The sequence below is a fragment of the Lonchura striata genome, chromosome 2 (assembly GCF_046129695.1).
Source record: "Lonchura striata isolate bLonStr1 chromosome 2, bLonStr1.mat, whole genome shotgun sequence".
NCBI classification, from domain to species: Eukaryota; Metazoa; Chordata; class Aves; order Passeriformes; family Estrildidae; genus Lonchura; species Lonchura striata.
Genome location: NC_134604.1, coordinates 108,150,637 through 108,169,376, shown reverse-complemented (window position 1 = coordinate 108,169,376; position 18,740 = coordinate 108,150,637). Strand labels below are relative to the sequence as shown.

At 35.0% G+C, this 18,740-nt stretch overlaps 1 protein-coding gene across 1 annotated transcript in view; it reads left to right on the top strand.

The window, feature by feature from the left end:
- CFAP47 (cilia and flagella associated protein 47) overlaps positions 1–18,740 on the top strand; it is a 268,440-nt gene that overhangs the window by 230,623 nt on the left and 19,077 nt on the right. The window contains exons 58-61 of the mRNA XM_077781662.1: positions 1,600–1,759; positions 2,395–2,486; positions 6,700–6,852; positions 18,383–18,554. Of these exons, the coding sequence (XP_077637788.1) occupies positions 1,600–1,759; positions 2,395–2,486; positions 6,700–6,852; positions 18,383–18,554 (577 nt within the window). The remainder of the gene's footprint in view (positions 1–1,599; positions 1,760–2,394; positions 2,487–6,699; positions 6,853–18,382; positions 18,555–18,740) is intronic.

Below are 18,740 nucleotides of genomic sequence, written 5' to 3'. Positions count from 1 at the left end.
CATGATGAACTTCTACAAATACACAGGAATTAAGCAACCACAAATGCAAAGCAGCTGGTTAATTTTTATAATTAGCATATGATAAACCTCTTACACACAGAAATTCAAATATGTTTAGATAAAAATTTATTTCCTATGGCTTTTCACATTCATAATAGAGTGAGGCAGAGGTCTGTATTTGATGTCCTGAGGCCTTTTTAACTGGGAGAGGTAGAAATCCTGCTGAGTTGTATGGTTTTAAATATTCACCACTTTCCTAATTTAAAACTGATCTCCCCATCTTAATTTAGTAAGTTTGTTTTAATTTAAGAGTATTTCTGGCAAAAATATTAATATCCATAGACTTTATAATTAAATGCTGGTAGGGAATTAGTGCAGATGAGTCCAGACTCGTGTTGTGTGTTTTGGAGACCTGTTTTTCAAACCCTTCTCTCTTCCTGATATGACCTGAACTTTTTTTGTCTTTCTGGCCATTCCCGTGTTCCTGTCTGAAATAATTATAATTATTCTCTCAACACTTCCACCTTCATTCCCAAACTTCTCTGCATCTACCTTTTTTCCCCATTTCATCCTTCCCAAGACTGCACTACAATTTCCCTACCACCCACTCTTGTACAGCTCTCAGCACTGAGGGCTTCACCCTTGAGGAATTTTGGCTGTAGGAAGGTGACCATTTATTTTTTGAGCATGAAGCCACGCGTGCTGATCAAAGAAGCAATCCCCAGGAGGGTGCTGCACGTCCCAGTCAGATCCAGTCATTGTCAGGGACTGATACACACAGACCCGCATCAGCTTATATTCTTTGTAGAAAATGTGAAATATTATCCCAGAAACTGATTCAAAGCCTAATGGAGAAGTAGTTACTCATAACTAAGAGGATTTTCTGCAGATAGAATTAAAGCTGAAATCCTAACCCAGAGGTGTCATTTCCTGCAAATTCCTATAATTCTTTTCAAACAAAGAGTTCTAGTTAAAAGATTAATTTACTTGTTCTGCTCTGTGTAATCTTTTGATTATTTCTGAAATAGCTGAGGTAGATGTTCTTACACTTGGCAGATTGGCAAGTCACTGGAAAAAGGCTCTTAAAGATTGAAAATGTCAGGCTATCTTAATTACAGACAACATACGTTTAATTTGTTTATTTTTAATCAGAAAAATCAATCAGATAAAAAATCATATGGAAAAGGCATGGTTTGTATAATAATAATGGAGATTCTTTTAAATATATTATAGTTGACTTGAATGTGAGCATTTGTTTTTGGATTGATCTTTTTAATGCAGTGTTAGTCGCAGCTGTAACTCACAGCTGAAAATAACATGACTTAGGCCCTACAAAATCATGGGACTGAAATGCATATGTTACACACATTCTCTTAATATTAAATGTGGGACATTCACTTAATTGTGGATTTTTTTTTTTTTTTTTTTTTTTTTTTGTAGCAAAGGCAGGGTAAAATTGAATTTTTTACAGGGACAACCATACAATACAATAAAAAGTTACACAGTGATTAAAAAATAAAAAGGGAAAGATATGGATAAAATGATAGAAAATATTTTGAAAACTTTCAAAATACCACAACAATCTGTTTCATCTTGCAGGAATCCGATTAGCTCCCAAAGAAAAACTGGAAATCCCCGTGTTATTCATGCCAGCTGAAATGAAAATTTATAAAACAGTGGTGGTAATTAATGTAATGAGGGAAAAGGGTGAAAACTGGCCTTATGAAGTTACTGCTGAATCAAATACAGATTTAAACAGGTAATTTATTCTAATAGGAAATGAAAAAGTAGTTGAGATGCTCAATGCTGTCACCATTTATCCCATTGACTATTCATGTGTAGCTCCCAAGGGCAGTCCAGTGTCTGATTTTGAGGGCAGTGGATATCCATCAAAAGCTTTTAATGTACCCATAAAGTATGCAGATTCAGAGTAAGATATCTATCTGTTTTAATACCTATCTATTCTTGCTTTAAATAAAGAAAATGTAAAGAACTGGCTGCTGGTGCAGTTATGGATATTGAGCATATGAAAGCTCTTAGTACCTCTGATTTTTTTCAATATATTTGAGATAATAATGAGTCTCATCCCAATATTTTTATGTAATTCATAAATTGCAGAAATTTTATCTCAGTGTAAACATAACCTGACAAAATGCAGATCAGGCCAAATGTTTTCAGATCTATAATATTTCAATACACTAAGTGGATCTGAGTTATAACTGATGCTATTTATAGCTGATATATTTAGCTGGATTTTATTTCATATTTTTCGCAGATATGGTTAGCATTACAGCATACAATAGAATAGAGTCTAACATTTCCAACAACTCTTAAGTCTAAATTACTTTGGAAACAGGATTTTCATCAGTCTAATTGATACTCGTATTTTTCTAGAAATGTTATTGTAGCAGAGAATGGGGAAACTCAGGGAATACTCTGGATCTATCCCATTAATGGAACATCTGAAGCACCACAGCAGAAATCAGGTAGGTAATGCTTGAAAAAAGCTTGAACAGTATATTTAAGAATATTTAGGAAAGTCAAACAGTCAGTTATATTCTCACCTGCTTGATCACAAGATTTTGCAGCAGTACTTGGCTATATCTTAAAAAAAGATAAAATCATGTATTAAAAATAAAATCATCTCCCATTTACAAAGCAAGTATAGATCATTACTTTGTTCTTATTGTGGATAAAAGGAATTGGGGGCAGTTGTAAATCTTAAGGCCTGTGCTCTTCAGTGTCCCAATTAATCCTGAGTTTGAGAACTGAAGGTAAGCTGAGCAAAGGACTGACTCAAGGGAAGACTTCTTGCATACCCAGAACACCCTTCTGGAGAGTCTACAGGGTACAGAATATTGGAGTAAAATTCACTGCTTCTCTCAGCCTTGAATTTCATCTCTTAATCAAAACCAGAATATAAAGCAGTGTGAACAGCAGTAACCTTTCCCCTTGCTCCATAGAAGTAAACTTGAATTAAAAGAAGAAAACATTCTTGGCGGTTTCTTGCTGATTTTGGGGATGGTAAATGCTTATATATCCGACCATCTGTATTTTTAAGGTGTGGTATAATTGCAGAGCTATGAAACAGGAAGCTGTGAACTGCTTCTTAAATCTATAATCTTGAAACTACAGCTCAATATGTACATGTGGGACCAATTCTATACCAGCTTGTCCTTTTAGCTTACCTTTTGTTGACTGAATAAATCAATATAATACCTTTCTACATTAAATGTATTAAGGTATAGGAACAATTTCTGAAAAAACCCATAGAAATAGATATTTGTACTGTCATTAATTTATATTGCTTAAGGACTCTTTACTTGTAGACAAATGCCAATGATGTGGTATTAATTAGAGCTTTCATCTCTTTAATTTGCACTTTAATACCTCAAGGAATGAAACAGAACATTATCATGTAATCAACTGTTGCCCAAAATGATGGCTTTAATGAGTCTTATTAGCATTAGAACTATGTATATTAATGTGGATGTTTGTTGTGTTATTTAAAGCTGTTGTGTTCAGTGGCACTCTTCAAGATAAATCTCCCTTTTATTGATCTGTTTTTTTTATTGAAATCACAGAATGATTAAGGTTGGAAAAGACCTCTATGATCACTGAGTCCAACCATTAACTCCGTGTAACCACTAAGCCATGTCCCTAAGTACCACATCTCTGTGGTTTCTTGAATATTTTTAGGTGTGATGAATCCCTCAGTTCTCTGGGCACCTTGTTCCATCACCTGGCCACCCTTTCTATAGAGAATTTTTTTCCCAATATGAATAGTTTTAGGTGTGATGAATCCCTCAGTTCTCTGGGCACCTTGTTCTATCACCTGGCCACCCTTTCTATAGAGAATTTTTTTCCCAATATGAATAGTTTTAGGTGTGATGAATCCCTCAGTTCTCTGGGCACCTTGTTCCGTCACCTGGCCACCCTTTCTATGGAGAATTTTTTTCCCAATATCCAATCTAAACCTCCCTTGGCACAACTTGAGGCCATTTCCTCTTATCCTGTCACTTGTTACTTGGGAGAAGAGATTGACCCCCATCTGGCTACACTCTCCTTCCAGGTGGTTCTAGAGATGGAGGTGGTCTCTCCTGAACCTTCTTTTCTCCAGGCTAGACACCCCCAGCTCCCTCAATCATTCTTCTTAATCTGAAGACTCTTTCCCAGCTCCAGTGTCCTTCTCTGGACATGCTCCAGCCCCTCAGTGTCCCTCCTGAACTGAGGGGCCCAGAACTGGACACAGGATTTGAGGTGTGGCCTCACCAGCACCCAGTACAGGGGCCAGTCACTGCCCTGGTCCTGCTCCACACTGTTCCTGATCCAGGCCAGCTTCCACCTGGGCACACCTGAGCTCACGTTCAGCCTATTTTTCATCAACATCCCCAAGTTCTTCTCCACTGGGCAGCTTTCCAGCCAGTCTTGCCCAATCCTGGGACATTGCCTGGGGTTGTTGTGCCCAAGTTCAGGACCCAATACTTTCTGTATAAGTTACGAATGAAAATGTTTAGCATTCATGAATTGCTTAAATGACATCATTTCTGTATATGATCAGAAGCTCACATACTGTCAACCCTTAAGTAATTTCAAATTCCTAAATGCTTTTTTAAAACAGCAAAACTAAATTGTAGCATATTTATAACTATGTTATGCATTAGTTTATGTTCAGTAAATATTTCTAATGCATAAAAAAGCATTCAAATTTTGAATACATGTAATTCTTTGGCCATCAGTATATTATATTGGGCTAATATTTTTTTCTCAAGGAAAATCTAGGTCTTTCAACAATGTCCCAGAAAACAGACATAAGTGTTTGTAAGTGTGTTTATGGAATTTTCCATTCCTGCTTTGATTCTGAAAGCCTATGGTTTTCAGTTATAATTGGGCATTTAGAAAACTTACGTTGTACAGTATAAATCCAAAGCAGGTAATAACAAGAAATCTACTATAAAACAAAAAAAATTATCACGAGTATTATAAAATCTCTCTAAATTCAGACATATATTAGAATTGCCTGGAGGCTACAGGTTTCTGTGTCAAAAACCCAAGTTGCTTTGCTGATATTATTAAGGAGTTCATCTTTGGGTCATTCTAATTTGCACCTTAATAAACTTCTAGAAGTCAGTTGGCTTTCTATCTCATGAGACCAATTAAAATGATCAGTGGTCACAACCCATGTAGTACATGTTAAGTAGATGATATCGCGGCTATCTTATAGAAGTGATTACAAAGGGAGGGTCATCAGGAATATTCTTTTAATTCCTGTAGAGTATAGAGTCAAAGAAGCATACAGCAGTTTTAATTGGAGGGGACCACTGGGGGTCCTCTAATCCAACCACCTGCTCAAGGGCAGCTTGCTTAGGGACTTGTCCAGTCAAATACTAGATATATCTAAATTTTATTCATGGATATACTTAGCCATTTGGGAAAAAGAAAATGTAAAATCAATTTTGGTAGTAAGATGAACTGTAGAATAGAACATGACACAATGTGCACGCAGTAATCTGGAACATTTGGTAAACTAGTGGAGTACAGAGAATGTAATCTATTTTTAAATATAAGGTCATATATTTAAACAAAAAGATGTGTGTTTAACCTGTTTCAGTAACTCTTCCTCATGGAAATTCTAAGAGATCTCTAGAAATTACTTACACCCTGTTAAACAGGGAAAGACCAAGGGAGAAAGGAAATTACCTTAACTTGTATAATTATCTATTTTGCAGAGTAATGGTAGTGTATAAAGTGGCAGAACTGAAATTTAAAGCTAAATAAAATAAATATCAAAATATAAAAAAAGGGGTTTCCTTTTTTTAAATGCTGCATAATGATTCACCACAATCTGGTTCCAAATTATTGATCATTAATTCCTGATGTTAAGTTCAGAGTTAATTTTTGAAGAAATATTGGTTTTAGCTCTGATGAAAATTACTTTTAGACCTTGAAACTGAAAAGTACATGGTCACTGTTCTTTTTCATGTTGATTCCCAGAACTCTAGGAAGTTTTAGGTCTTTGGGAAAACAGTTTTTCAGTGCTTTTATGTAATTGTCTCATTTTTCTGTGCCAATAAATATGAAAGAACCAGAAAAACTACCTATTCAAATAAGCTTTATAAAAAAAAGTGTACAAGCTAAAACCTAACAACTTTGTAATGAAAAAGACATATTTTGGAAGCAGTAAATTAAAATCACTTACTGAACTGAAAGAAGTTCTATGATGCTGCAAACAGAAGCTCATGATACAATACTTTTTATTCTGGCATATTTATATTAAAGTTGAAGTTTCAGAAACAGTATTTTTAAACTAAGAAAGTAAAGAGCAACTTGATATTCTTTCATTTAATCATAAAGCCTTTTATTTTTTTGGTTTTGCTTCAGTCTTCTTTTTACTGTCATATTTAAACTATGCCATAGTTACTATTAGCAGTTGAACCAAGTTGAATGATTAAAAATAAGAGAGAAATTTACAAGTGCTGTTGGGAACTAGTTGAACAGATTTTTGTTTGCTTATCAATATTTTCTACTACTTCACCCCAACAGAACACTAGAAAGTGAAGGTTGGGAAAAGCTTTTATTTGTCTTGCTCCTTATTGGAATTCTGTCTTCCTCTAAGCACATTTAGCTTCTATGTTTAATTTCTTTGTTAAGGTCAAGATGCCAGAGCTTTGCAAATAAGATGTTTTTGCTTTTCTGTAGTTGTGATACGCTGTCAAGCCAGGCAGAGGCTGGAGCAGAGAGTAGAGCTGCTGCTGATTGGTATCAAACCTGCTGCCACTGCTCTGCCTGATGCAGGGAACGCTGCCGTGGTCGACACGGAAGAGTTGTCCAACACCCCAGAAGTCACTGATGGTGAGAATAGTTTTGATGTCATACTATTTTAGGAAAATTTCAGATAATTACCAGATGTCCAGGTCTGCCATGACAATGAGTGAGGTTTAGGCAAATTGTCCCAGTCCATATTTCTATCATTTTGCAAGTATAGGGTATTTGTTTAACATTTTGTCTGCAGATAAAGCACCTATAAACCTGAACCTTCCCTTTTTTAAAATTTGTCCTGGATGTGAGGCTTGCATACACACGATCTCTCCTTTAAAAGAGAGTCTGCACAAGGTCTTCAGTTAGAAAAAATACATCTGTGTAAGCATTGCCAGGAGACATTTATCTGCAGGTTTATAAGATGCATTCCCATCAGCAGGTCAATACTGGTACCATAACGGATTGAAGAAGGGGGACTTTTTGAAAAAAGTGATAAAGCTTTGTAAAAGGATAGCTTCTACTTACTGTTAATCTGCTGAGAACACAATGAAAATCAATTTATTCAGATAGAGCAGCTGTTCAAAATATGCCTCTCCTTGAAACAGAGTGGCACAAATAAGTAGTAAGGAAAGAATGCTTGTTACTGCTTCACCAGTATTTCTGTTATCAGTCATGGTCACTACAACAGATTTGAAAATTGTGCATCTTGGAAACTTAACATTCCATTTTGGGTTCCAAGTCATCATTCTTTATACAGAAAATGTTATTTAAAAATTATGACACATAACATGAGACAGGCTAATGTGTGTTTAACTTAGCTGTAGATGAGGGAAGGGATTTAACCTGTGCTCTGACTTTGTTCAAGGTGGTAAAAGATGAGTTTACAGATGTTGCTATAATTGCAGTCTATCAGGTAATAGTTGTAAGGGCAGGCAAACTTGGCTTTTGTGTCCCATTTCTGCCATTTACAGTCTGTTCCAACAGAGGCTGTGTAGGAATACCATGTTACAGAAAATATCCTGCCAAATAACAGAGAAAGTGAATAGCTGTAAAAGGTAAATCAAGATGCATGACATCCTTCCTTGAAGGCAAATTTTCATGAAAACATGCATATGCTCTGCACACTGATCAATGTAATCTCATATCAAGAATTACTGTCCAGATCTTTAAACAGATTTTATTTCTGAAAGCTTTTAAAATAGGAGGAGATCTGAAGTTGAGCTATTAAAGAGAGCTTACAGAGCATATGCTTACTGATTGGTTAATATACATAATTAATTTTTTAAGTTTTATATTTATTCATATTGCAATGTCAAAGATAACTTATTTCCTGGGCATATTATCATCTTACACAACCATATTACAAAGTGATAGTGGTAAATCTAGTAAAGCAAAAAGATATGAAGCTGTCAGTGTACATTCTTTCATTCTTTCCTCTTTAGAGAGCTGTAAATACTATTATAAAAACTTGTTCAGCCTTTTGAGGACAGCTGTCCATCAAGATACAAAGGCACTTTTATTTTATCATAGAGTAATAGATTTAGCTCATTATTGGCTAGTCACATATGAGTGAGCTGCCTTAAACACATCTGGGCTATTTCCCTCCAAAATGGTGGTGTGTGAATTGACAAGAAAAACATGCAGTGAGCAAGCTGAGGCAGCATTTTGAAAGTCTTGCAGATTCATGATGTCTAGTTCTTGTTTTATTCATAGGAATAATTTATTAACACTGGCTTCTGCACATGCTACAAGGCATTGATTTGAGGCATTGCATCTTTTTAAGTAAGAAGTCTAGTAATGAAATGCTTTGCACCATAGGTAGTAAAATCATTTTTAACACTGTGTTTTTCATTGTTTTCAATGACATTTTAATGCCATTATTGATAGATGAATTTGAGGCCTGTTAGGAAGCAAATTAAAGGGTACTATCTGAGCTTTCTGCAGTCTACCAGTAATAACATAAATAAATGCCTAAACCTTTTAGATAACAGTCTGGCACACTGTGCTTCATTTTTTTTCTCTTCTGAAAGAGTGATTCATCAGAGTGCCTGTGTGATATGTAGTAAGCAGTTTTTACACCCAAGGATAAATGATGATAATTACTGGCAGATCAAATTTAAACAGCTAATACTGTGCTTCAGTATTTAAATTATTTGGACAAGTATAAACTCTTTTAAAGTGAAAAATCTTCAAACACATCTTTTACATAAAAAATCAATTTAATCCAATACAGAGGAGCGCACTTGACGCAGAAATCTACTACAATTTCTTAGGAAAGAGAGTGCAATCTAAATATTGTCTAGCTCCAACAACATAGTTTCTTGTTCAGAAGTCAACAAAGTTCCAGGGATCAAATAATGAAAGCTTAATATTTTAGATATAGCAAATACAGTATGGCGGCCCTTTTAAAAAATAATTTTCAGTTGCATTAAATGCATATTCACCCTAAATGTATTTTTCATCTGCTTTCTTACATATGGTTCTAAAGATATCTTTTTCACTAAAGGAACTTTAAGAGCTGAGATTCACCCAAACAAGTGTGAAGTTTGCTATTTTTTAGTTTAAGTATTCTGTGGGGAATACAAACACTTCTAATTTTCCACAATCTTCTAAAAAAAAACCCACCAAACATTCACAAATCAGTTGTGGATGTTTGACTGACATTTGAAATTCACAACTTTGTGTGTTTGTAGTGGTCCTTTGTAACTTTCCTTTTCAATTGCTTCTATTTATCTCATAAGCCAACCATGGGGGCTGAGTGTTTCTCATTAACGTCCCTCATCTTTATTAATTCATAGCCCTCCTCACAGCCCAGCAGCTGGTCTTAGCTCCTTGCTCCTGAGCTCTGATTTTGGGAAGGCTTCATGACAGTTACCTTGAGGGGAATAGTGCTGCCCAGGTTCTGCAGGGTAGCACAAGGTTGGTTTATGTTAGGAGCAAGTTTTAGATCCATTCTGAACATTCTGAGAGCGAAATAACATCCTCCAGATATGCTAATCCATAATGTACATTGGCATGATTATACAAAGTATATCTGTACCCTTTGTTTCACTGTTAATAAAAACCTTATAGCAAATACCTAATATTCCTGAAACTCATCAGAATATGCAAAAGGTTCTATTTTCTTTCATTTCATTAAAGCAGCTCTTTGAAACCAGCAAAGAATAAAAACATATCCAAACACACATTAAAAATCTGTTTTCCATCCCCAGCAGGATTTTGTGTTAGCCAGTGGTATGGATTACACTACATTCCCATTTAATGTGATGGATCTGGATCAGGAGGTTCACCTTTAAGATAAAAGGTCAATAAAATTGGTTAGGACTAATGAAATCTTTGGAGACAAAATATTTTTATGGACTTGATCACTCATGCAGAGATGTTAATGTGATTGCTGATAAAGTGTAGCAGGTTGATATTGAAAGCAGTATGAAGAGGATAATAATGATGAAGATGGCCCTATATCCTACTTAAGCCATTTTTGTATTGTCAGAATAACTGTGGCATTATTTTTGAAATTATCCTTGAGGATGAGAAAATTATAGCTATATAAATTAGTTTTTCTTCCTATGCAAGAAATAAAAGAAAGGGTAACCAAGTGTTTGTTTTGGATTAAGAGCTGATGAAAGCAGTGATCAATGGCAATATGAAATTGTTGACAAGGGGGCGAACCAATAATTGAGCCACTTTGTTATGAATTATTGCTTTGTTGTTAGGAGTGAGAACTCCTGATGGAAAATGGAGAACTAGTAGAAGTAAAAGTATAAAGCATCAGAGGAGAACTGACAGTCTTAGATGGATTATTTTGTCATCTACATAATTTTTGTTTACATCTGCCTGTTTGTTTATTTATTTATGAGTGAAGCATGGAAGAGATTTGATGTATTGTTTATTTCCATTATTGAATTGAAATAATGCCAGGCATTTTAATGAAGAAGGTCAAATAGTTCTTGTTGATATACAAGGATAGCACTGGGTCCATTAAAGAAGAGAAAAAAATACAGCACAATTTTTATCTAATAAGTAAACACTCTTACTGCCATTTCTTAATATAACTAGAACAATAACAACAAATTCTGATAAAAAAAGAACTTGTGAATTGTGACCAGGAAGTTGGGGACTGCTTTTATATCTGTTTAGTTGTCACTTATTTCTGTTTCCTTGCCATTTTATAAAATGTAAAAATCTGTAAGCCTTAGGAATGAGAATCATTATGTTAATCAAAATTACTTCCTGATACTTATGCAAAATCATGCTCACTCTAAATATTCAACACTTAAAGGGAACCAGATCTATTATAAGCTAATCTAAAGCTATTTTTTCAGCTTCATAAAATTGCAAAAACAATAAGTAATACAAAACCAGAAATAATGAAATTCTTCCAGGTGCTAATCTTCAGTATGATGTAGATCCAGGAAACAAGGGAAGTCCAAAAGAACTGATTGACTAACCTAAATATCTGAAACAAGAACACACAAATAGATATCCCTTAAAATTATTTGAGCTAATGGATAAGAAATATCTAGGCAATATAATTAGCTGGAGGAGTGTATTAATTGCTTTAATTGCTCTGTGTTTGTGATTGCTGTTTCTCCCCTTTCTTGCTCGCAGAATTTCCTGTAATTTCTTTGGCTGGGTGATAAGGAAGTATCACTTCCAATAGAAACAGAACCACTACACCCTTGTTTTGTAAAGATACTTTGGGGAAGCTTCTGTAAATCAGAGCCATGGTCAATAAAATTCTATAGGACCGTAACTGTTCCTCTGGAACATCATAATACCTAACAATGATCTGTCTGCATTAATTTCCATTATTTTTAAAATTATTTTCTCATTATTTATGGGACACAAACAAAGCGTTGCTGGTCAAACCCCTTAAGATGCAAAGTTCTTCAGTTTTTCTGGGACAGTAGCCCTATGTCTCTCTGCTGTGTTTGAATGCTTTTTGTCATAGAGAAGCAGAGGATTTATGCACCTAAATTTGCCTCACAAAATTTATCAGTCACTGTAGTAAAAAACTACATGCATGCAAACAAGCCTATCCCAAATGCTCTTCCATTTCCAGGTTATTGCATCCTATTGTCATTTCTGTTATAAAATTCTTTATCCTTGTCTTCTCTCTCTGAAGTTACATTGTTCAAGTTTTGTTGTTCCTACAGAAAATGAAGTTATTATCTCTAGATCTCCTTCATCTCTCCCACACTACACATTTCCAAGAGAACATGATTCAGAAATTCCCCAACAAACATCCCCCATTGTTTTGTAGAATGTATAAAACTTTATGTTTTATAAATTACTGCATTAGACCTGTTGTTTTGACAGTTTAAGAACAATTTGATCTGAAGCTTTGGAGACACAGGAAGATATTAAAACTATAAGACAAGTAAATAGAAGTTACACAGAATCACCACAGGACTTGGAATAAAATGATAACCTTGAACGATCGCTCTTTCTTCAAGCCAGCTGAGGAAAACAAGAGTGAAACCTCAGAAATTTACTACACAAAACTTTTATTAATTCTGAAACTTGATTTGTGTCCAAAAAATAACACAAGTGGGTTCCTCCTATGAGATGAAATGTCTTATAGTAGAGGAATTTACACTACCCTGTGTGATAAATGTTCTATCTTAGGTGTAACTGAATGCAATCTGTTGGGTAAGGAAAAGGAAGCAGATGAATGTGACCCTAGTGATCAGGGGCTGTGCTCTGCTCTCTGTGGCTCAGTTTTGTATATGAAAAAAGCCAGAAGATAAAAAGTGCATGCTTTTGTAATAGGCCATAGTATAGTGTAAAACTGTCAAGAACTATTGAAAAAATGGTGATGTGGATTTTCAATTTAACTTTAGTTGTGTGCCTGTTCAAATAGAATGGTCAGGTTAAAAGTCAACTTGAGTTGTTACTGATTTCTGTGGGCAACATTGAAAGGGAGACAAATTACTCTGGATGCCATGGAAAAAATAATGTCTGTGTGAATTAAGACTAAATCATGAGATATGTTCCTAAAGAAGCTGCTTTGATGTTTCTATGCCAATTTACAAATGTGATCTTTATCTGCCAAAGTTTCTGCTAAATGAAGACATGGCTAAATGAAAAAGGGAACTTGTTAAAAAAGGATTATAATGGTTATGAAGAAATACATTTTAATTGTTTCTTTCATAGCATGAATTTATAGGATAGCGTGCAAATCTGAGTAGAATGCTAGATCAAAGGCAAATAATGTGAGATCCTTTGGGCTGAAGAGAATCCTTTTGATTTTTCTGATGTTTTTGTTTCTACTCTATTATGCAAGCAATATGAGAATAAAGAAAGTGTTGAAAGGGGTGTATGAAGGCAGAGTAAAAAGAGAATTAGTGAAAAAGGGATTCAGGGAGAGAGAATTTATGGAAACAAGCTGCAAGGACCAATACTGGATGCACACCATGTGTTTCATATACATAAAATGGATTCACAAGCTTCTCTTTCATTCACTAACCTGTGCAGTGTTTTGAAAAAATACATTCTCAAAAAAAAAAAAAGAAGTGGGAGCAATGCTTTTTTCTTTTTGCTGCTTCTTTACAGTAGAAATTTGGTTTAGATGTAGATACCTTTTTCAAAGAAGTGTTTTGAAAGAGAAAAAAATAGGAAACAGAAAAATTGAATGTAAGAGAAAATTTAAAAAATAAGCATTCCAATTAGTTGCTAAGGAAATAGGCAGTGGGATGCAGGGTAAAAGATGTGGATAAGCATGGAATTTTGTAGAGCCTTGAAGATACAGATGAAAGTTTTTAGCTGGATATGGAAAGAGAAAAACTTGCAGAAAAGAGATACAAAGATATATATGCAGAACTATATTGAGAATTTCCTTGAATTCCTATGAGGATCAATGATTTCATTATCAAGAGAAGGAGATCAGCTTTTATATTCATTAATTTCTATGAGTTTAATTTAGTGTCTGGGATTTAGTAAAGTTATGTTATCTTTGCTTATATTTCTATGCTCCATATAGAGCTATTTTGTACCTGTATGAAGAAACCTGGTGAAGGCGTATTTAACTACAGCCAGGTCTTTTGGGAGGGGGGGGTTTGTGCAATTTACTTATTCTGCTGCTATTGTCTCATGTTTGTGACATTTTACAGTGAGAAACAGATACATAATTTTCAGTTGAGATCTCATGTCTTACTACCCACATGATGTCTACTTAGGTGTTAGGATGCTCATGACCACTAAACTTCTTTTTACTTTTTTCCTTTATTACTCTTGCAATTCACTCTTTGCTGTTTATATTACTGTTTTCAAGTACATATTCAAATAATTATTTAATGTCCTGTACAGTAATGTGTTCTGTCTCTACTTTTGCTGGAGAGGCAGAACTACATATATAATGTTCATTCCTCACTGCCTGCTGAGTTCCAGCAGTATCTGTGTGAAAACTCTTGGAAGGCAATGGAGAAGCATCAGATGATGCTTCAGAAAAGGACAAGCATCAGATGAGACCTGAAAGGGACTATGTAGGAAGATATTTCAACATATTTTGAAGGTGAAGATTAGATGCCAGATACTTGGTAGAAATGAGTAGTTAGAATTTGGTTTTTTAGTTTCTGTGTTAGCAGTTTGGGGACTATGAGTTCAAAAGGGGAAGAAATCTTTGTTGGGTGTCAGGGCCACAGTGGACACAGTCTTGGAAAATGATCAGAACCAGCAGAAAAAAAATCAGTGTGAGTGCAGTGTGTTACATTCAGCACCAAGTGAAAATAATTAATCTGGTTTATGCAAAGCATAAAGCTGCAAATTTATGAATGCCTGGGCTTTAATTGCATGTTTATATTTGGTGATAGTGCTTCCATCCTTTCTGAAATGACTACAAATAAGAGCAGCTAATTGAATTCACTTGCATCTCTGTTTTACTGCATCCATCCAAGGAAAAGCCTCTGCAATGAGAACAAGCACTTTTGCAGTCTGAGCATGTTTCCATCACAGTTTTAATTTCCATCTGTCTCGCTGGAAATGGGAGACAGTGTGAAAGCAAAGGGGGTCCCTTGGGGAGGTGCTGCCCTTTGCCAGGTTTATGTCGCCAAGTGTGCCGCGGGTTGAGCGCTGTTTGGGGAGAGCTCAGAGCCAAATCTCCCCCGGGTGCCCACAGGGCACTGCAGCCTCCCAGGCCAGTGGCCATGGGAATTTTATCATCAGGAAATGCAGTGTATAAGGAGCTGGTCCTCAGTGAAATCAAACACTCACTTTTCAGATGCAGGAGGGAGGCACAAACGCTTCTCTCCTGACACCGTGAAACTCTGAGGTCAGAAATATCTAATGGGCCTTTCACTGCCTTCTGTAGGCAATTGGCCCATCTACAAATGTCTTTGTTATTAATTCTTTTGAACCTTGAATTCAGGTTCTTTTCCACTAAAATATGATTAAAATTTCTAAGATTCATATTTTAGTGAATCTGTTGGAATAGTTCTTCAAATTTTAGATGCATTAATTTTAGATGCATGCATCTCTTAATTACTTTTACAACAAATCTTGCAGTCACAAAAATTCACATTTCCCCAGTTTGTATGCCCAGAGTGTAAAATCCTTGGAGTTTTCATTCTGTAAGTCTTATGAGTCATAAAATATTTTTTTAAAGTGATCTATGTCCTTTCATCTTCTTAAAGAATATTTAAACAAACCCCAACACTTTTATTCCAGTGTCCTTACTAGCATTTGCAAATAAATGACAACCAAGTCAGAGTACTGTATTGTTGAAAAGCCTGGTTAGTTTTAAACATAGATGCCTTCAGTAGCTCTGTATACACAAGTCTTGCTTAAATGTACACTAACTTTTTAGATATCTTTATTTGAACAAATGTAAACAAACACTTGAAGACTGAGATTAATTGCCTTTCAAAAGAAGAAATGTTTAATGATTCCAAAAAATTGTTTTGGAAGAATTACCTCAGAATATATTTTCTCTTCTTAAATAAGGCAAAATATTATTCAAAAAATAGGAAGAAGCAATAACTTTTGCAATCAGAATTTCTATTCTGTAGATTCAACTAGCTGTATGTAAATAGCATGCTTATATATTCTCAGTGTTTAGATTGATAAATATCTATATGTTGAGTCAGATGTGGCTAAAGCTGTCCCTGCTGCTCTCTATTTTCAGAACATGAGTGGATTAATTGGGGTATACTTTTATATTTGCGTGTGTATTTTACATCTTCCATTAGATAAAACAAGAATTTTACCTGTATTGAAAATGGTGATTCAGAAATCTGAAGTAAAATGAAGAGAAAATTGAATGAAAGCATAAAAAGAGCCTGGCCTAAAGGGTCAAGGCCTATTTGAACAGTATGTTATATTGTATTTGACTTTGTTTTAAAGAAAGTGTTAGTGCTATCTCCATGTTTTATATCTTGTGGCATTTTAATTTAAACTAGGAATTCTAAGAGTTAAGAGAACTTTTAATATTTGAAGAATTGGACAATTTCCTAGATGTTTCATATTTTTTTTTCTTCTAGGTTCTGCCAGTTTGTTTAGAAAGTGTTACAGGATTGCTAGAATCAAAAATTAGCATTCCACAGAGAATTCCCACAGGATGATAATATAGGAGTCTTCAGGGCAGCTGTGATGAAAAATATAACTGTTTTACATTTTTTAGCAGTGCTAAACTAGATCAGTAGTCTAGATCAAAATGAGCTGAAGGGACCATTATAGCAAACTTCCAAATATTGGCATTCATAAATTCATCATTTTTTCTTTAAGTGTTGTAAGTATAAAATATTTTAACTAATTACTTAATGTAAGCATAGAACAGGTTGCAAACCAGCCTGGAACAGAAAAGAAATATTTAATTGCTTCATTGCTTCTGACTGAAAACTTTTATATATATATATTTGTATGTATGTATGTATGTATGTATATGTTAAACCAAAGCCAAATGTCTTTGGATAGTAACAGCAACATGCAGTTCCCAACATTGTCTCCATAGCACCTGAACTATAAAATAAGCTTTCCCTGAGCAGCATTGTGTGATGTAACTGCTGAAAGAAGCATCTGCTCAACAGCTGCAATTTTTTTTTTTCTGTGAAATGCTCCAGACTGTGTCATCCTTTCTTTTCCATTGATTGTCAGCACCTGAATCTTCATTTCATAGCCTTTGTCAAGGGTGACTTCTAAAAGCCTTGGGCTGTGTTGGAATCTGAATGCATGACATAAACACTACAGTTTTTAAATGGAAAAACAGCAAGGATGAAACAATGTAGGATGGTCCTAAGTTTTATAGACTGTAGGGTCCTAAATTTTATAGACTGTAGGAGAAAATATTCATAATGTGCATAATAAATTACATTTATTGCAATGAAGTCTCTGCATATATGGATCGGATCAGTAAATGGAAAGCCTGTATTTTGGTACTCAGTGTGTATCTAACCTACTAGGATTGATAATCCCTGGTCATAACACTTTGCTTACACCTGTGTGACTCTAATCTGATATATATTGTACAGAGGTCTGTGAACAGTCTACTTTAAAGAGTTACAAAGTATTCAGTATAAACTGCTGCATTTCTTAGAGTTAATCTTTGCGTTATAAAAATGAAACAACAAAAGGTTATGCCTCCTGTTGGCTGCTGAAGTGGGAAGAGGAAATTGTGCAATTCAGAGAAGGTCAAAGGACTAGAAGTGTGGGAAGGCATCTCCATACTCACTTAAATTTGGGTGGTTTTACAGACTGGCATTACCAAAGTAAGCTTTTCACCAACATTGTCACTTGGACTTTTTATATAAACAAATCTGTCACCCATATTTTAGAATTCTGAGTCAGAAGGCCTTGGGAATTAACTCTGCAGCTGCCTGGCACTATGAAGCCATGGGTGCAGGGATGCACACACAACAGTTCTGCACATTTGTACTCAGCTGTGCAAATTCAGAATGTGCCCTGAGATAGTGGTCATAGTAAAATGAAACCTCCTGTATGGGTTAATGGTTGTGTTGAAACACTTCTCATCCATAAAATGTGTAAAACTTTTAAATGGATTAGCAGCTTGAGATTCTTTTCCTCATAGAAATGTTCCCTCCTGTGCACAAATTACTATAGTATACTGAATATCTCAGTCTCCTTTATTACAGCTGGAGGAAGCATTTGATTCAAAAAGCTCAGCTGTTTATTTTTATGTCATTACTACTTGGCCTTTTCATAGCTGCTTCAGGGAATGAGAGAAGAGGCTGTTGGTGACATCTTCACTATTTCTCTGTATTCTGTGTCTTGGGCTTGCAGCCATCAATGGCATTGATGTCCTTAATGATGTTTGTTTGTTTTTTTTTTTTTCAGTTGTCCCAATGGTATTACTCAAAAAGAGTATTATGAAATTTTCATTTGGCTGATGAACTAGAAGTATTTCACCAGCCAGAGCAATATTGCTATTCCCATTCACATATCCCAAAGAAGTTTCCCAGCTTCTATTTTTCTGTGAACTATAGAGCCTGTCATATGAAATGGCAAGATTTTTTATGCAGTCAGAAGGAAATCACTTAAGTTTTAGATAATTGCTAGTTTTACTTATTTGTCATTTTTATTAACAAATGGAAGAATTGTAACACTGAGCTGACAAACTGTGTGAAATTGCAGTGCACATAGGCTAATATTTTTCTTCTGTATCATTTAGATTCCTCTGCAACACTGGAGTTTCTGTATAAATTGCAATATCAATCAGATGAAATTAAATCTCAGCTTGAATCTTTGCTTGGTATGGAGCTGGTTGAAAAAGAATGGGATCAAGAATCCAGAATTGTAACACTGATCTTTAACGTAGTGTTTGCACCTAGCAAACCAATGAGGTAAGGTACTGTTCCTTACTACCAAAAGAACACATAATGAAATCCTGTCTGGTCACTCTTATATAATCATTTCCCTGCATTCTTTTCCTCATTTTGTTTCACCTCTGAGATCTATTGGTTTAGATTTGCTCCCTTGCTGCTTCTCAGTATGATATCTTTGATGTTAAAACTGACAGTGTTTCTTTT